Genomic DNA, 18549 nt, shown 5'->3' on the forward strand with positions numbered 1-18549 from the left:
GCTGCTTTTTTTTTAATTTGGAATTTTTGAATTTTATTGTATTTATTGTTTTATACAGGTTCTTATTAGTTATCCATTTTATACATATTAGTGTATATATGTCAATTAAAAATACATTAATTAAAATATATTTCAATGAAAAAAAATCTTTGCACTGTCTGAAAAAAAGCAAAAGCATTAATTTAACACAGTTTCTAAGTCAAGGATGCATGATGTAATCATCAGGGTAACAGCAAAAAAGAAAAGACTGTAATACTAATGGTCTAGGAGAAGAAAAACCAAAATTTTAAAAAACTTGATTAATCCAAAAGAAGGAAAAAAAGAAACAGAGATAGGACTAAAAGAAAACAAAGAGTAAGATGACAGGTTCAAAGCCAAATATATCACTAATAGCATTAAGTGTAAATAAATGAAATATTTCAATTAAAAGATGAAGATTTAAAAACTGGATAAGAAACCAAAACCAACTATGTACTGCTTACAGGTGAAACACTTTAAATATAAGAACTCAGAAAGGTTGAAAGTAAAAGAATAATAAAAGGTGAACCATGCAAATGCTAGCCAAAAAGAACTGATACAGCCTTACTGATACCAGACAAAAAGTGTTATTAGCGATAAAGAGGGATAATTTATAATGATAAAAAGGTCAGTTGAACAGAAAGATACAACATAATGCTAAATTTATATTCACCTAATAGCCTGGATACAAAATACATAAAGCAAAGATTAACAGAACTAAAAGGAGAAAGAGACATTTATAATCACAAATTGGAGATTTTATTATACCTCTTAATAATTGATAAAATAAACAAATTGAAAAATCAGTAAATGCAGAAGATTTGAAAAGTAAAATTAACAAACTTGACCTGCAGAAAATACACACTTTTCAAGAGCACATGGAACTTTTACTAAAACGGAACACATGCAAATCTCAATATTCTCTATGATTGAATATGTATAAAAATTCATATAAAATACACCACAATGAAGTCTGTTTTATTCCAGGAATCCAAGGGCAATTTAACATTCAAAAGTCAATCAGTGTATAATCCACTACATTAACAGAATAATGTTAAGAAGATAACCACGTAATCTTCTTAAGAGATACAGTAAAAATGCTTGATAAAATTCAATATCCATGCATAATAAAGCTCTTAGCAAACTGGAAAGAGAAGGAAACTTCCTTAATCTGATAGCAATTATCTGTAAACAGCCTCAGAAAAACCATTCTGAATGATGAATTATTGAAAGCCTTCACTTTGAAAAAGCATAGTACTGTCTACAGAGATAGATGACTGTACTGTCTACAGAGATAGATGACTAAGTCAACGGAACAGAATAGAAAGTTCAGGAACAGACTATACACATAGAGGATATCTGACTTATGACAAAAGTGACACTGCAGTGCAGCTAGGAAAGGAAGTATTTTCAACAAACAATCCTGGGTCAACTGGCTATCATATGGGTAAACAACAATCTTGACCCCTACCTCAAACCTTGCACAAAGATTAATTTCAGATGGGCTGCAGATCTAAAGGTCTTAATGAGATGTGTTTCTCCAACTCTGACTCACCAAGTCTATAGAATCGACTAGTGGCTGGCTTGGTTGAAATACTGAATCCTCAGTTTCATCTTCGTTCTTTTTGCACGGCATTTGCTTTGAAGGAAGCAAGTTATACCACAGAGTGAAAATCTCATTGGAAAAGGGTAAATCTGCCAGGCTGATCTGAGTTCCCGCCTATGTGAAATGAAAGGAAAAAAAGAAAAAACAAGAGAAAATAAAATGTTTCAATTCATATTTGCTCTCTCTGATATAATTAAGATTACTGGACAAGTTAAAAAAAAAAAAAGCAATACTCATGATATATAGCACTGGTGGATTTTTTTAAAAACCTGGCAATGTCTTATATTTTCCGGTGTGAGTAAATAAGAAATATAGCTGATCCTCGAACAGTGTGGGGTTAGGGACGGCAACAACACCCCCGATCCTGCAGTCGAAAATCCACGTCTGCCTTTACAGTTGGCCCTCCACGTGTCAGGTGCCACATCCCCAGATTCAACCAACCACGGATCATGTAGTACTATAGTGTGAATTTAGTGGAAAAAAAAAAATCTGTGTATAAGTGGACCACAAAAGAACCCCAGGGTTGGATTTTAGATCGGGATTACGGTTGACCCTAGGACTACACGGGTTTCAACTGGAGACTGCAGTGTTTCTTGAACACCTGGGCACACCTCTAGACACCTGTTTGAACACCTTATGTAATGCTGCTCTGGTCACTGTGCGCAATGATGTGTTAAACTTGCTATTAGTTATGTGTGAAGTCTTCTGCATTAGTCTTTAAATATGCTATTGCTCTAAACAGTAACACTTAAGACTTCCTAGAAGCTCTAACACCATGGCTGGGAGAACGAGCTGAATGAAGGAACTATACTCAGTGTCCTGCTTAAATCTGTAGCAGTCAATTAGGTGTGGGATGTCCCTTTGATATCTATCCATCATTGATGAGCTGTGTGACCCTGGATGCATTACTTCTCTAAGCAGTCCTTCATGTGAAAATAGGGGTCATCATACCCTTTTCATAAGACTGTCAAGAGGATTAAATGAGATAATGTATTACAAAACACCCAGCACCAGACTCGTATTGGGAATAATAAGCATACTCCACAGTGATGGTCATAACAGAGGCCAAAGCTCTTCTTTATCTAAAGGTTAGAAATAAAAAGTAGATTTTACAGAGAATCATAATTTCTAAGCAAATTTGAAAGGTCTGGAATAAGAGAATGGAAACCAGAAATCACTACTTCAGATAAAAAATGAAGCCACTGTTGGGTGTGTCTGAGGCATTGGGCAGATCGGTAGAAGTATGGAGGCTGGCAAAACAACAACTAGAAAATTATTCTCAGAATATCCGATAGTGTTATCTGATGATGGAGATGATGAAAAGTCCTACCAGGCACTCTTCCCTTTGGTGTTGACTGACAGAGCACAGATCCACCCTCAGCGTCTTCTGCTGCAGGGCTGTCTGGGAGATGGCCACTCTGAACACATCACCAAATAACAGGGACTCCGCGGCTGGATGGACTTTCGTTCGAAACAGACAGCTGACATCAGTTGAGGAGGGAAGCAGAGCAACTCTGAAGTATCTGCAAAGAACAAGGATGAAATGGATTTCACTGGTTCAATTATATTGGATTCACAGCTGGTGTTTGAAAGTATCTGCCTGGGAGAGAAGCACAGGGACACGGACTTCGTCTCAACCCAAAGCTCTGCTGCCACCATGGTCGTCATGCTCAGGGGCACGGAGGCTCTGTTCTTAACCCGCTGGTGCTCCGATCATGCAAGGCCGAGCCTGCCGCCTGCCCCGGGGCTGCAGCAAAGGCACGTGGTAGGGAAGTGAGAGGAACGAAGACCACGGGGCAGACGGATTTACGTCCCACCTGCCCGTGTCCTGACCATTCCACAGTGACTGCCACCTGAACCTGGGAAAGCAGGAACACACCAAGTAGACACGGGTGACTGTGTCCCAAAGAATACTCATCCTGCGTATTAAACAAGAACTGCTGACGGTCATTCCCCAGGAATGGAACACGTTATCCTACTAGAGGAAAAGAAACGCTAGTAGCACATTGCTAAGAAAATTTAAAACAGATGAATTTTAAAAGTTCAAAAAAGCACTGCCTAGCATCTCAGAAGTCTCAGATATGACAAACCGTTTTATGCTTTGTCATATTTTGAGGAAGAGTCAGAGATAAACAATAACTTCTAATACTACTTTATTTATTTTTTTACTCTCTTTTTTAACATCTTTATTGGAGTATAATTGCTTTACAATGGTGTGTTAGTTTCTGCTTTATAACAAAGTGAATCAGCTATACGTATACATATGTCCCCATATTCCCTCCCTCTTGCGTCTCCCTCCCACCCTCCCAATCCCAGCCCTCTAGGTGGTCACAAAGCACCGAGCTGATCTCCCTGTGCTATGTGGCTGCTTCCCACTAGCTATCTATTTTACATTTGGTAGTAATACTACTTTAAAAGTGAGTTTTCTGAGCACGCATTACACAAGGATTGACAATTCCTGAAAACAGCATGAGGTATCTTCTTTTAAATACCAGAAAGAGAACACCCATTAAATCCCTCCCCACTCCCCCATTTCCAAGCTTTCTAATTCATATTCTGAAGAGCATCTTTCTCCAATTATAAAAACTGTAAATTCACATGAAGAACGGAGGAAGGCCACATTATTTCCGTAGTTTGTATCAACACTGATTATGGAGATTCAGCATTAAAAGCCTAGTGGACCCTGGGCCACAGTCGTTAAGGCTGGAGATGCAGCAGAAGAAACCTTCTTTCCCTGCCTTCATGAAAAAGCAGCAAAGGGAGGTATTTTAGAGAGGCGGGCAGGAGGGACGGGATGTTCTGTTTCTCCAGACTCAGTTCACCTTGTCCCGGTGGCCTAACCACTTACACCATCCTCAAATGGTTCCGAGTGAAGAAAGTGAGACTTTACAGGGTTAGGAACCAAAGGCATAGGGGAAGGAAAGTTGGGGTGCTTTTCCTCTCGTTCTGCTGCTGGGGAGGGGGTTGGGGGTCACTCACAGAGACCCTGTGGCCGCCGCCAACCCGCTGACGCATCAACTCTGCTTGTCGTCATTAATAATCAAAAAAAAAAGGTTTGACGTTAGGAGAAAGAAAGAACGGCTCGAGGATATTTCATGCTAGTTGTCGTCTTGAGCAGTGTCCATATTTAGGCCAAGGCTTTCGTTACGGGTTTAAGAGCACGTTGCCATGCACTCAGGAAGGGTCAGGCAGGGCAGCCAGGAGCAGAGGCCTGGCCTCGCACTCTGGAGGCCACCTGTGACATCCTGCGTGCGCCCTGCTCTGGCAGGGGCGGGACGTTTGCCGGCAGCCCCATCCCGACATCAGGGGCTTCGTGCCGTGTTCTTGGGGGATTCCGTAGTTTTGCCTGGACTTGCGGGTTGGCTCTCCCTGTTCACACATTCGATCCCTGGCGGATCTGTCCTTTCCCTGACAGGCCACTCGAAGATTAAAAGGCTGTCCACGGTGTGCTCCGAGATCTCAGCATACTTATCAGGAGGGGGAAGTCACGGAAGGTATCACCAGCCGGTCCTCCCTGAACACTACTGACAGGGATCCCTAACCTCAGTGCTGGGAAGCGGGCTCTCTGGGGTGATCAAGCCACTCCCCCACATGCCCTCCCTCCTCCCTGCATGGTTCATAAAACCAAAGGAGGGGATCGGCCCGTATCACCCCCTCTTCGCCTTTATCTAGTGCCGATTAAGACACAGTCGTCCCTGCTATGTCTTTCCCACATCTTCACTTGGATGAATTGCTACATTACGATGGAAAATTCTCATACGGACAATCTTAAGTTCTTTGATTTGTCCTCCACTGATTTTACTTACACTTTTGAAGTGTGAGGTATCAGGAAGGCATGAAGATTTCGGAGTTGTGCTACAATCACCATGAAACTTGACCTTTTTGCATCATATCTGTCAAAAGAGAAGCTGATGAGATAAGGAAGAGTATGGGCCACTTGTCACCGCACGGAGGCGAGACGTGCCCCTTCCTGCGCACATCCGCACCTGAGTCCGATCTGCACCTGGGCCGTCTCCGTGACAGCGACGTCCTCCTCACTGTACAGGACATCTTCGACTTCACTGGGCCTGGGGGCAGGGAAACAGCAGGTGCAGGTGAACGTTCGTGAACGGAAACGTGCAGAGCTATGGTTGCTGTCTGCCACTGACTGATTCTGAATGGAAACCTGAACTAACAGAATTCCTCAGGACTTCACTAGTGGTCCAGTGGTTAGGACTCTGCACTCCCAAAGCAGGGGGCACGGGTTCCATTCCTGGGCAGGGGACTAAGACTGTGCAAGCCACACGGCATAGCTAAAAGCAAAACAAAACAAAACAAAACACAGCACTCCTCTACTAGCCAGTGGACCTGACCCCAGTGCAAGCTCACTTGTAAAAGTCTTGCTTCACCTTGTCAAGAGGAGTCTGCGTCGGGGCCTTGAGGGGAGCGACTTTCTGGTGCCTGGGCTTCCAGAGCCTCCCCGGGGTGTATGGTACCCCAGATACACCAGGCTTTCCGAAATCTGCATACACGAAACGCTTCACGACGCGCCAAACAGGCACTGGGCAAGCCCTGCAACGCTCTCATTAAAAACGAGTTTACGTCTCTAAGAGGCTCGGCTGCCTTTGAGCATATCGGCCTGTTCCTCCTTTCCCTGCTGATGGGATGTTCTGGTATCCCTGGAATTTTCAGCCTGCCACTTCTTTAATGCCTACAGCCCTTTCCCCTGCAGAGAGTGGAATAAGGGCAGCGCGCTCACGGTCTGTCACCCCGCACCCGGCTGCTTGGAGAGGGCACCGCGCTGGGTCCTTACTGTTTCACGAAAGCTTCGTAGACCCCGCTGTCCCCGGCCACGGACTCATCCGAGACCGCAGCCGACACGCAAGTGGTTTTCTCCCCAAGCAAGTGGATTCCTCTTCTTTTTGGTAATGACTTTTCCACATCTAGGGAGGGGAGAGTGACAGCACTAATTAGAAAAAGTTAAGTACAAAATGCACACATGGTTTGGTTCTGAGAAATCCAAAACGAACTTTCGACCTGAGAATCAAGGATGCTACTATTCAAATCAACAGAAGTGAAGGAGTCCAGGCACTGCGACTTATAAGGTTCCTGGGATGCCAGTTATTTGAGAAAGAATCGGCTGTTCCTCTGTCCTGGATATTTTAAGGGAAGGGATCAATTGCACACTTTCTCCCGGGCCCCTTGCCTCCCCCTTCTCGGTACGCGCTGCAGAGAACACAGTCGCGGGTAAGAAGCTGTCTGCCTCCCTCAAGTACTGGAGACGTTTCTATGAGAGAGCTTCTAGCGCTCAATGGAGAGAAAGGTTTCCGCCTCTTTTGCTCGCCCCTTCTCTCCAGCCTCCCTCTCCTGAGCTGCTGCTCTAATAGAAATTAGAGAGACAGTCTTTGACTTACAGAATTCCTCACTGGCTAATACCATTAAAAACTTCGTGCTACTGAATCTTCACCAACCACCACTTAACTTTTGATCTCTGACTCATATTCATACCCCGGCAACCTGCAGAGAGCAGGGAGCCTCGTTTAAAGCTGTGTTCCTGTGTAATAAGCTGCAAGCCCATGGCGTTCTTTCATCCCCAGGCAGGCGATCGGGATCAATATTGGTATGCATTTCGCCCCCCTTCTGAGTCACGACTTTACATCTTGTGAAGATGTTTAAATTTTAAGGCTTCAGATTACAGGATTGATTGCTGCATTTTCCCTTTTATTTCTGGCCGTGGGAATGCTTTTTCCCCGATGATGAAGTGTCTTCTCTCTGCCCACCCCTCTGTGAGGGGTGAAGGTGATGACGTGATTTATTGATTACTCCCAGGAATAACCACAGCAGCCTGAAATTGACTTTGACAATGACAGAGACTGACTGCGGAAGGACTTCGGAGTTATTCCAACTTGATTTCTGCCATCCAGCAGGGACTGGTGCTGGACAGTCAAATGTATATAAAAGGAACTCAACTTTAGCTGAACAAGAGTCCAGAGCACTGACAGGTGACCAGAGTCACTATCACGAGCCACCTGCCCCCATGCCAAGGTCAGACATCCCCCCATGGACCGAGTGTCGCTGACCTGACCTGGAGAGAATTAGTCTTTAGGGTTAAATATATGCTTTCGGTTGTTTTCACATGTGAAACTGAATATTACTTGCAAACAAAGCTCTTGGATATATTTTCCCCTAGTGTGACTTTTTAACAGCAGTTTTCTAACTAACGTGCATTTAAAAAGTTAAACGTTGTTTCATAGACGCTCTGGAGATACCATTCTGCAGGCACAGACCCCTCAGACAGACACGGGAGCAGATCAAGGGTAGGGAGCGAGGCGTCGGACACTGCGGGAAGCGCAGGGACGTTGGTGCCTCAGGACAGCCAGGCGGGGCAGACCCCGGGAGGTCTTCTCCCTCATCTCGTGCTTCACCAGCACGCAGCCTCATTTACTGGCCCCTCCAAACTGGCTGAATGCGGACAGGTGGTCACTAGAGAACACTCCAAGTACATGAAGAGCAAAAACAGCTTTGAAATGCTCAAGAACTGTAAGATCCTTCAGGTCCAAAGCACAGAAGAGTGGCATAAAACCACTCCACTTTCTTCCTTCTTTCTCCCTTGCTCTGTCCTCCTTTCGTGAATGTCGGTGGTTTGTGACAGGAACTGGGTTTAGCAGAGTTTTTGTATTCCTTAGTGTCATACAGTTAACATTAATTACTGTGAGCTGAGTGCCGAGAACCAGGCACGGCTGGGTGCTTCCCAGGCATTATGAGAGCGCTAACCCTTCCAGCACCCCACAAGGTAGATACCGCCTCGTGCCCGCTTTGCAGATGAGGAACAACAAGCCCGAGAGACCGGGTGACGTGCTCGCCGGAGCACGGCCGGCCTACGGGGCCACTGCGACGCGAGGGCAGTCCGGACTGGCTTCAGGGGCAGCACGCGCCGGGCCACGCGCGAGGCCCCAAGGCAGGTTTCTGCGTTGCTGGAGCCATTAGGCAAGCGGCGCTCCTGTGTTATTTTCTTTGCGGTTATTATTCCAACAACACATCACTTGTTGGCACCTGCCAGGCGGGCAGCACACAAACCACACAGCATCTCCTACGCTGTCTCTGCCCCAGGCCACTGGCAGGCGGTGGCTCAGTCCTCAGTGTTTGAAACCACACAAACGAGATGGATCCCTCTACCTCTCTAAACATCTCAAATGGCCAATCGATTAACACCTAGAATTCCTAGAACCAAAAGGACAAAATAAATATGCTTACGGAAACAGCAGGAAAATCCTTCTAAAGAGCCTGTGTTCTCCTGCGCTGTAGGCCCACACAGGGGCCTGTGTGGCTCTGAGCAGGCCTCCTGGGACCAGCACTGGACTTTGTTTCTCATTTGGTTTGGGGCCAGCTCCTCGGAGCCCAACTGCGATCACCTGCCAAACAAGGTACCACCCCGTTCTCCTTACAACCACATCTAGTATAGCAAAACCTTCTGCCTTGCAACGGCAAACAATTAAAAATATTAGATTCTCCCTCTGTTTGGGTCTCTGTGAGCACAGGTGCAGCAGTAAGGACTCTGGCCACTGCGCTCTCTTGAGCTGCAACTAGTACCGTGGCCACAAGAGGGCAGGGTGACACCACGCATGGGAACCGTCTTTCTCCCCAGTAACCTTCCGCAGAGAGGGAGAGTCCGGCATGAAACAAAACTCATCGTTATTTATATAGAATTCCCACAGCAACCTAAACACTGAACCTTGGTACTAATTAGCTGGTATGCTAATTGTCTTGGTTTTCATCTGTTTTAGGCCAAGTTTGGAAAGAAGGTCCTCTTCCCTTTCTTGCTATTTCAGAACCAGAACCTATTTGCAAGCACGAAGTACGTTCACAAAATGTGTTCCCGGGCAGATGCCATACACAGTGGGGTTCTACACGACAGAGTGGATGCTCGATGATTAAATCTATCAAATACGGAAGGGGATTTGCGTTTGATCACGAAAAAATGTGTAGGTTTATTAATAAACATTCTTTCCCAAATGAAGCCAAAATGAGAAAAGAGCAGCAGAAAGAGAAGGGGGACATATACCCTTTGTTTCCGTGGAAAAAGTAATCTCCGGTCACTCTCCGTGAAACGGTCAAGAGGGATGCGCGAGAGCAAGGGTCTCCGTTTACCTGCAGGCCCTTCATGCGGCAGCGCCCTGGCGCGTTCGGTGAGGTCCTTATCCTCTGAGAGAGACGGGGGCGCTCCTCCCGGGTCAGAGTCCAGCAACGGCTGATCTTCTCCGAGGCCAATGTCTGCAAAGTGGCTGCTCAATTCACAGTCCTCAAGGTCAGCAGAGAAGTGATGGAGAGGGACGACGTCGTGGGGAGACAGGGGGAACGTGCCTTCTGAGACCAAGGGAGAGCCCGGCGGGGACAGGGAGGAAAGGGAGGACCGGGAGGACAGGGACGCCACGGACGTGGGGGCCTCGGGCAGGGCGGGGGCGCGGCCCGGGGCCGCGGCCGCTGCCACACAGGGACCGCTCCGGCCAGGCTGGCTGGGGGACTTGGCCACTTCGTGTTCGTGGATGGTGGTGATGGGTCCGGAAGGAATGTAGCCACCTTTCTCCTGCAGGAGGAAGTCCAGTTTATACTGATAATCCGGGTCCAGCTGGTCGCCCTGACTGGTGTAGTAGAGCTCGCTGGAGCTGAGGGAGTTGAGGGACCCTCTGCTGGACGTGTTCAGAGACCCCCGGCTGGAGGCCAGCGAGCCCAGGCTGCTCCCGGATGACATGGACAGCGTGCTGGCGGAGAGGCTGGGAGGGGAAAGCACAGCTGTAAAAACCGGGATGATGTGGAGAACCCTGCCGGCTCCTTCGGGCCGAGAGGAAAGAAACCCCGTGACACCAAAGAGCAGAGTCAACGACCGGGGTAAGAGAACTTGCTGTCACCCCACACGTTTCCAAGTGTATTTGTGAATGCTTCCAACCTGACTCTCTGAAGACTCTTTAAGCAGCAATCCTGCTCATTAAAAATCATCCCCCTTGTGCAAAAGTTACAAAGATTTTAAAAAGCGATCAAATACCTACTGATAAATCTACCTGCATAAATATCCAGAAGCAACTATGCAATTAAAAAATACAGAAGTTGGGCTTCCCTGGTGGCGCAGTGGTTGAGAGTCCGCCTGCCGATGCAGGGACATGGGTTCGTGCCCCGGTCCAGGAAGATCCCACATGCAGCGGAGCGGCTGGGCCCGTGAGCCATGGCCACTGAGCCTGCGTGTCCGGAGCCTGTGCTCCGCAACGGGAGAGGCCACAGCAATGAGAGGCCCGTGTACCGCAAAAAAAAAAAGCACCATGGCAGACTAAGAAAAAATACAGAAGTGGGAGGGAGGTGTAATGAACCCAACAGCATGAAGGGTTAATGCAGTGACTCTACTTTTAAAGAATCAAACTTTTTATTTTGAGAAAGGAAGAGGCCAGCTTCTAAAGACAAAGGCCCCTGGGCTCACTGCCTTCCTCCTCTTTCTATGTATATTTCAGGATGTATATTTTCAGGCAAATCTCCCCCACCTTCCCTTTTTAAAAGAAGGGATGACGTGGAGAAATGTGTCATTTTCCTAAGTATGTCCTGATAGTTGAAATACATCTTCTTCCCAACACATTTCAAACATGTTCCAAAAAGGACCTTGGGGTTCATGAAACAAAAATAAACCAAACCCAAATCCCTGCATCTTTAAATGTGGTCATCCGAGTTTTAACTGTATTAGTATAACAATTTTCCTACTTTTAAGTCATTGAAAATATAGAGAAAAGTAATCAAAGATGAACTACAACATGCCTGGATGCAGTCAACAAAAATGTTCCCCTCAAGAAGCAAACAGGCTTACTTTTTAAGTTGTGAATGCAAATATGTAGTTAATTTAGTAGTTTCTTCAAGTTTCTGTAGCAGCTCTTTCCTTCGCTCTTCCAATTTCAATCTAGACAAGAAAAAGAAATGAATTTATTTTCACAGAACTATGACCAAGCAGGAAAAGAAAGATTCTGAAAGAAAAGAAAGATCCTCATTATTTTCCCCTTGTGAGATCCAAATGAACTCGACACAGAGAAAACAGAGCCACCTGCCAGAAGGAAAGTGGGCAGAGCCGTCCACGGCCACTGGGCGAAGGACTGCACCAAATGGCCGGCATTACTGAGAACTTGTAAAATGTTGGTAGTCTAAAACTTTCTTAAATGGGTAAGAACACCTCACGCTCTTACAAGTTAGGGGAAGACAGTGGGGAGGAAAAGAACAACGAAAAAACCGAACAAAGATTAAAGAGCCTTCTGCAGGCTTGAGACTTGAGCTTCCGTTACTAAAACACTTGACTGCAATAACGGGGAATTAGAAAAGATCATCTGAGTACTGAACTTGGTAAGGGCTGCTCCAAAATCATAGTTAGTGATACAAATTCCAATCTTATTTTGATGAGAATGTTGGCGATGAAGAAACAAATTAGTCCATATTGCCAGTGTGAGCTAATTTGGGCTTAACTGTTTAAGCAAGAAAAAGACATAAAAGTGATTTCCTTTCTCCCATTGATGGCACCTCTCATCACCTGTACTGGATTTTCATGAAATTTCATCCACATTCAGCTGAACAAGTTTTTATGAGGATTTTTTAGAAAAAAAAATCTGAGTATTATGGAATTGTGTACTTGAGTAAGCCATTTTTAAATATATCAAGCATACTGTCTGTGTCAGGAGTTTTAGACATCATTGAAATGAGCAGAATGGGACCCAGAAAACCACCACGTTTTTTTTAAATCTCCTAAATATAAACAAAAACTCAACCAGGAAAAAATATTAATTCAAAGTAGATTAACTGAATTAGAAGGTACATAAAGGTCCAGAGAAAGTCCCCGAATCTACTAAAACCCATGTCTCCTGATACAGGAGCAATATTTTTTTTTTTTTTTTTTTTTTTGCGGTACGCGGGCCTCTCACTGTTGTGGCCTCTCCCGCTGCGGAGCACAGGCTCCGGACGCACAGGCTCAGCGGCCATGGCTCATGGGCCTAGCCGCTCCGCGGCATGTGGGATCTTCCCGGACCGGGGCACGAACCCGTGTCCCCTGCATCGGCAGGCGGACTCTTAACCACTGCGCCACCAGGGAATCCCAGAGCAATACTTTTGAAGTAAGTTTTAAAACCAAGTCCCACACACACAAATGAAGGCTTTTCTGGTATGGTAAGGAGGCTTCAGGGCAACAGTGTGTTTCATGCTGAAATTTAAATCCAAATCTTTCCCATTCCAGTCAGTCACATGTGATGGTCCCCCCAGGCCCTCCTCTGGCAATGGCTCAGGTGCTGCCCTTCCAGACCTTTCCCGGTTGCCTTGAACTGAGGCCTGGCCTGTGTTCTCCAGTTGAACCCTAAGCTCCCGGAGGGCAGGCTCGGGCTCTTTCTCCCTCCTCTACCCAGGCTGCCTGGAGAGCCCGGCGCCCCTCCCCGGTCCCCTCCCTGCAGGTGTCTAGATCACGTCATTGGAAGAAGCTTAAAGAAGGCCCTGGGGAGGTCTAGTGAATGTCAAAAAGTAGGGGGCTTCCCTGGTAGCGCAGTGGTTGAGAATCTGCCTGCCAATGCAGGGACACGGGTTCGGGCCCTGGTCTGGGAAGATCCCACATGCCGCGGAGCAACTAGGCTCGTGAGCCACAACTACTGAGCCTGCGCTCCACAACAAGAGAGGCCGCGACAGTGAGAGGCCCGCGCACCGCGATGAAGAGTGGCCCCCGCTTGTCGCAACTAGAGAAAGCCCTCGCACAGAAACGAAGACCCAGAATCTCACCTAAGGCCACCCCTGAAATAATGAGAAACCCACAATGTTAGTGGAAAACAGGATAATTTGGGGGAAGCAGCAAGTGCTTGTCTGACAGGCGTGTAGGTACCGAGAAGAAACGGAGGGGGTCTGGGGTCGGTGAAGCACCGTTTGCTCTGCGATGAAACTAAGTTTGACACAGTGAATGTCAAGTTCCCAGAGGTGTCTCCCTGAAACCCTGCTGGCAACCCTGTGGCTGTCCTCTGTCAAGCACTGCACCTTCTGTCTCTGATGGAATCAGAGCCTCTCCCAGTGGGAGCTGGTTCCTGGTATCCTTCCTGGGAAATGACCTCCCCCACTTCCTCTGGACCAGGGACTAGAAGAAACTGCTGAGATGTCAGCCCCCTCAGGAGGGTGCGCCTCTGTCTCTCCTCACCCTTCTCCAGCCCCCGTCCTGCTACTCCTCCTGGGTGAGAAAGACCTCTTCAACCTGACCCCGAAAGACCCCTCCCACAGTCCCGCTGTTCCACACCCCTGCCCAGCTGCCCTGGACAAGACAAGGGGGCCCTTGCACCCTCCACCTCTGCCCTCGGTGCCCTGAGGGGGAAAGCTCTATGTCATCTACAGAAGTAAGAATTTCCTTTTCCATTAAAAAATATATGACACTCATACCCCCCGCCCACTTGCTATAAGAACTTTTTCAGAATCAGTGGCAAAAACATTCATATGATTAAGAAACAAGACACCCTGGCAAGATGCAAGGCAAAACCCCTAAGATTTGTGAAAAAGGAAGGAGCAATGTTAAGATCTTATCAGCCACAGAAAAGCACAGAGTTTAAGGAATTTCAATAACTGTAAGGAAAGAATAGAAGGATGTGTAACAAGTCTTTTTTTCATTTGAGAGCAATTTCTCGTTCCCGATGCGCTTTATGACCACTAGGGGGCGAGCTCCGTCTCCGTGGGCGGTCCCGCGAGTAGGCGACACTGAGGACGGGGCTGGTGGGCACAGCTGGGGGACTCTGGGAGCTCACACAGCGGCTGAAAATTCATGTGAGTTTAGCTCCTTCAGAGACCAAAAGTCAGCAATGACTCAGAATCTCGCCTGAGGCCACCCCTGAAATAATGAGAAACCCACAATGTTAGTGGAAAACAGGATAATTTGGGGGAAGCAGCAAGTGCTTGTCTGACAGGCGTGTAGGTACCGAGAAGAAACGGAGGGGGTCTGGGGTCGGTGAAGCACCGTTTGCTCTGCGATGAAACTAAGTCTGACACAGTGAATGTCAAGTTCCCAGAGGTGTCTCCCTCGACCTCCTGCTGGAGCACCGAGGAAATACACTGCCTGCAGAGGGCTTCTCGGGCCTTCTGGCTGGGGGGATGATCCCGTTTCAGCTCAAGAGCAGCGACAAGCACAGCAGGAATATACACAGGCAGTGGGAAGAAACGATGAGGTTGGTGAATGGTAGGAAACGGGGAGAGCATATGGGGAGTGAAGTGAAACCACCACCACCAACAAAGCCCAAAGCCACACCGTGCTGTGCCCACTGGGAAACAAAGGACTCCGGGTGCACTTCGCAGGGGTTCTGCTCTCTTGCACAGGGAATGCTGGGCCGTTTTGCAGCCAAGGAGAGCAGTGAGAAAACTGCAAGGCGCTCCAGCAAGAAAGTGTGAGTCCCTCAGCCTCACCCTGCTTTATCGTGGGGCTCTGCTTTTGGCCATGCACAGCACAGAGGAAGCTGGTGTCCATTTTCTGTAATGCTAAATGACTTGACCCTTCCAAATGACTCAGACAGCCAACATATCACAAATGTGAAACATACACATTTCCCTTCCTGCTAAGATCTCAATTGTGGGACGTGGGCCCATGCGCGGTCGTGAGTCAGAGGGCCATCCAAACCCGTGGATGGCCCCCATTACTCCCTGTGCGACTCAAACCCCACGGCTGGATCTCACTAGATAGAGAATTATTTTGTATAAATATTTTATAGCTCCTCTTCCGGATGAGATCAAGCCTACTGTTTCTGCTGGAATTTTGACAGTTATTATGTGTGTGCAAACAAAAGTATAAAAGCCAAAGTCTAGGCACTTAAACTATATTTTTAACGTTACTTCATTAGTCATTTTTGAAGCTCCAGTCCTAATGAAAAAGACAAACAAGGGACTCCCCTGGCAGTCCGGTGGTTAGGACTGCGCACTCCCAGTGCAGGGGGCACGGGTTCTATCCCTGGTCGGGGAGCTAAGATCCCGCATGCCACGTGGCCCGGCCAAAAAAAGAAAAAAAAGACAAGACATCATGCCTGCAAAAGCTGATTCAAACTAAGAAACACACGCCTGTTTTCTTTCTCTCCCAGAAAAAATTTAAAGTCCACTGGTAGGGCCCTTCCCGGATTCAGATACTGCAGAGTAGGACAGCTGAGATGTCAGATGTCCATACGTTACACAGGTATAATTATATGACATTTATTAAGGGCGACATAACACAAAAGATCACTGGTGTTTTATCTACGAGCCACACAAAGCGAACCATTTCATCATATTTGCTGATGATTATCAAACGTTTATCCTCGGACTTTAAGAAACACAGACACAGACACTCACATACAACATCGAGGTAATTCAGGAAAACAACTGAATTCTGCCTTCTCGCCCTTTCTTTTTGTTCCTTGTGGTCTTGGTCGGATGGCTCCCTACCTGGCCAGCCTTGCTGACACCTTCTAGAGATGTCAGAGCGGGAGGGGAGGAGAAGCAGGGGCAGGTGGGTGATGAGAATTATTTAAGATGGTGAAAGGATGGCATCTGTAGGGGGTTCCCCCTTTGATACTTTTTCACGCTCCCTAAAGCTGTGATGCTGTAGCTATGCGTTATCTCCAGCAGCAGTTTAACTCACACGGTTAAACAAGTGCTCACGCTAATACCTCACCAGGAATGTCAGAGGTTCTTCCCTCCCCCGTCTCCTCCACCACCACACTTTTCAAATGTTTTGATATTATGTTGACACACAACCTTAAACATTTATAGAAGACAAGGAATTAGAAGGCAAGAAGGCAAGAAGTTAAAAAAAAAAAAGTGACTGGATGATGGGTGGGTATTTTAAACTTATTCCCAGGTCACTTGAAGTTAAGCAAATGTGAATCTCTCTCCCTTCATTCTGCTCCTTACTTGTTGGCCTAAAAGATGGATGCGCAGTGGTTCTAAAGGGCCACATGGTCTATGGCTGAAACAGGTAAACAGGTGTCTGACCATTAGTCAGCAAGGCCTGGACACAGGGCTGCTGTGCAGGTGTCCTCACGGCAAACACACACAGGGGTTCCCTGCTTAAGAGTCCAGCTGATCTGCCTACAGAACTGGAGTTTTTAGATTAAGTGATCAATTTACACCTTCCCACAGAAAGATGAGAAAATTGCTTAAAGCATTTTCCTTTATATTTTCTCCTGCTTCAGAGGAGGGTTTCAATTGACAAACAAAATCCAAGTGAACATTTTGTGACCTGTTGAGATATCAAAGGGAGCAAGTTGTCTTTTCCTTGTGAAATGAAAAGCAATAAACTTTTGCATTCTTGTGAGTAATAAACCCAGAATAGGAAGCTTCAGCCGCTCTAACAGTCCAGATAATCTCTCTTATCAGAGTGCAATAGTTTACAGCCACTGTTATCAGCCTCGGTCAGCCATGGACTGCATTCCTGGTTTTCTGTCAACATTCCTTAGTTATTCAACATCTGTCTCAGGCATTTTCACGTTCCCCAAAAGCGTAGAGGAACCACGGGGACTAAGCAGGGTGTGCTTTACTGCTCTACAGGAAGAAGTCCTCAGTCCACTAAGGGCTGAGGCCTCTGAGATTTCCGCAGACCAGGGAGAACGGCCTGGAGGCCCAGCTGAGCCCCCCACGGGTTAGCCACCTGGGGCCCGGGGAGGGGAACGCACCTCTCGGCCAGAGCTCGGCTGGGCGCCCCCCGGACCGACAGCAGCTCCTTCTCCAGCCGCTGCCTCTCGGCACCCAGGCTCTCCAGCTCGTCCGGGGTGCGCTTCTCTGGGGTGACGAACTGAAGCTCTTTCAGAAGTTCTTCTTTCTCGTTAATCAGCATCAGCTTCTCCTTCTCAATGTCCAGCGCCCCAGGCCAGGCCTCACTGTCCAGTTTCGACAGTTCGATTTTCAAGTTGGCCATACTAAAATAAAATAAGACAGAATGAAATAACAGCTGTGCACGTAGTCAGAAGCCCCAAGGAAGGGAAAACACGAGGCGGGCTACGGTCGGGACTAACCCCCCAGGGACGGGCGTGATGGCTGGTGTGAGGCTCCGGTCCGGTCTGGTCCGGTCCCGGGGCAGCGGCAGCGGATGCTACACTTACTTCTTATCTGCCTCATCCATCCTCCCCACCTTTAATATCTGAGTAAGCACACCTACCTACCGGAAAAAGGATGAAGGTCAAAGTACACAGAAGCTTAAAAAGCAGAGGGCCGTGGGCGGTCAGCCCTGACGTGTGCCTGCCTGTGTGAGGTGGCGGGAGGAACACTCGAGAGCTTCCTTTAAAGAATCTCTGGTAGGGCTTCCCTGGTGGCGCAGTGGTTGGGAGTCCGCCTGGCAATGAAGGGGACACGGGTTCGTGCCCCGGTCCGGGAAGATCCCACATGCCGCGGAGCGGCTGGGCCCGTGAGCCATGGCCGCTGAGCCTGCGCGTCCGGAGCCTGTGCTCCGCAACGGGAGGGGCCACAGCGGTGAGAGGCCCGCGTACCGCAAAAAAAAAAAAAAAAAAAAAAAAAAAAAGAATCTCTGGTAAATGATGCCGGAAGTGCATTATTCTAGATCTCGTTCCTCTGCGTAAAGACGCTGTCCCCAGGCTAGGCTGGCAGCAACTGGGGATCAGCCAATCAGGGAAGGGAGAGGGGAGAAAAGAGGGCAGGGGCTAGGCCATGCAGTACCACAGCCAAGTCCGTCCCTCAAGGCTACAGCATCGCCAAGGAGAAGGGGGCGGGGTTCGGCTTCCCCCACCCACATTCCTCAGCTGTGCACCATGAACTCGCTTCCTGCTCAGGGTCTGCATGGAGTCTACAGCACACACGGGGCGCTCACTGGGCTGGCCCTGTACACACGGCACTGACCTGGCTCTCCTCTGAACACACTTATCAGCAGCACCCAGGGCCCACTGGAGTGACAACAGGTGCTGAAGCGACGGGGCCGGGAGGGGCGGGAGGAGGAAAACGCA

General features: G+C 47.7%; 1 protein-coding gene across 3 annotated transcripts in view; it reads right to left on the reverse strand.

Annotated features, from left to right (window-relative positions):
• WWC2 (WW and C2 domain containing 2) overlaps positions 1 to 18549 on the reverse strand; it is a 166614-nt gene that overhangs the window by 21057 nt on the left and 127008 nt on the right. For 2 of the 3 annotated variants that reach the window (XM_060001211.1, XM_060001213.1), the window contains 8 exons: positions 17269 to 17511; positions 11448 to 11537; positions 9752 to 10374; positions 6417 to 6546; positions 5611 to 5691; positions 5431 to 5532; positions 2955 to 3147; positions 1574 to 1738 (listed from right to left, as the gene is read on the reverse strand). In XM_060001211.1, the coding sequence (XP_059857194.1) occupies positions 1574 to 1738; positions 2955 to 3147; positions 5431 to 5532; positions 5611 to 5691; positions 6417 to 6546; positions 9752 to 10374; positions 11448 to 11537; positions 17269 to 17511 (1627 nt within the window). The remainder of the gene's footprint in view (positions 1 to 1573; positions 1739 to 2954; positions 3148 to 5430; positions 5533 to 5610; positions 5692 to 6416; positions 6547 to 9751; positions 10375 to 11447; positions 11538 to 17268; positions 17512 to 18549) is intronic. The other variant, XM_060001212.1, reaches the window with a different exon arrangement.

This window comes from Delphinus delphis, chromosome 21 (genome assembly GCF_949987515.2).
Source record: "Delphinus delphis chromosome 21, mDelDel1.2, whole genome shotgun sequence".
Taxonomy (NCBI): Eukaryota; Metazoa; Chordata; class Mammalia; order Artiodactyla; family Delphinidae; genus Delphinus; species Delphinus delphis.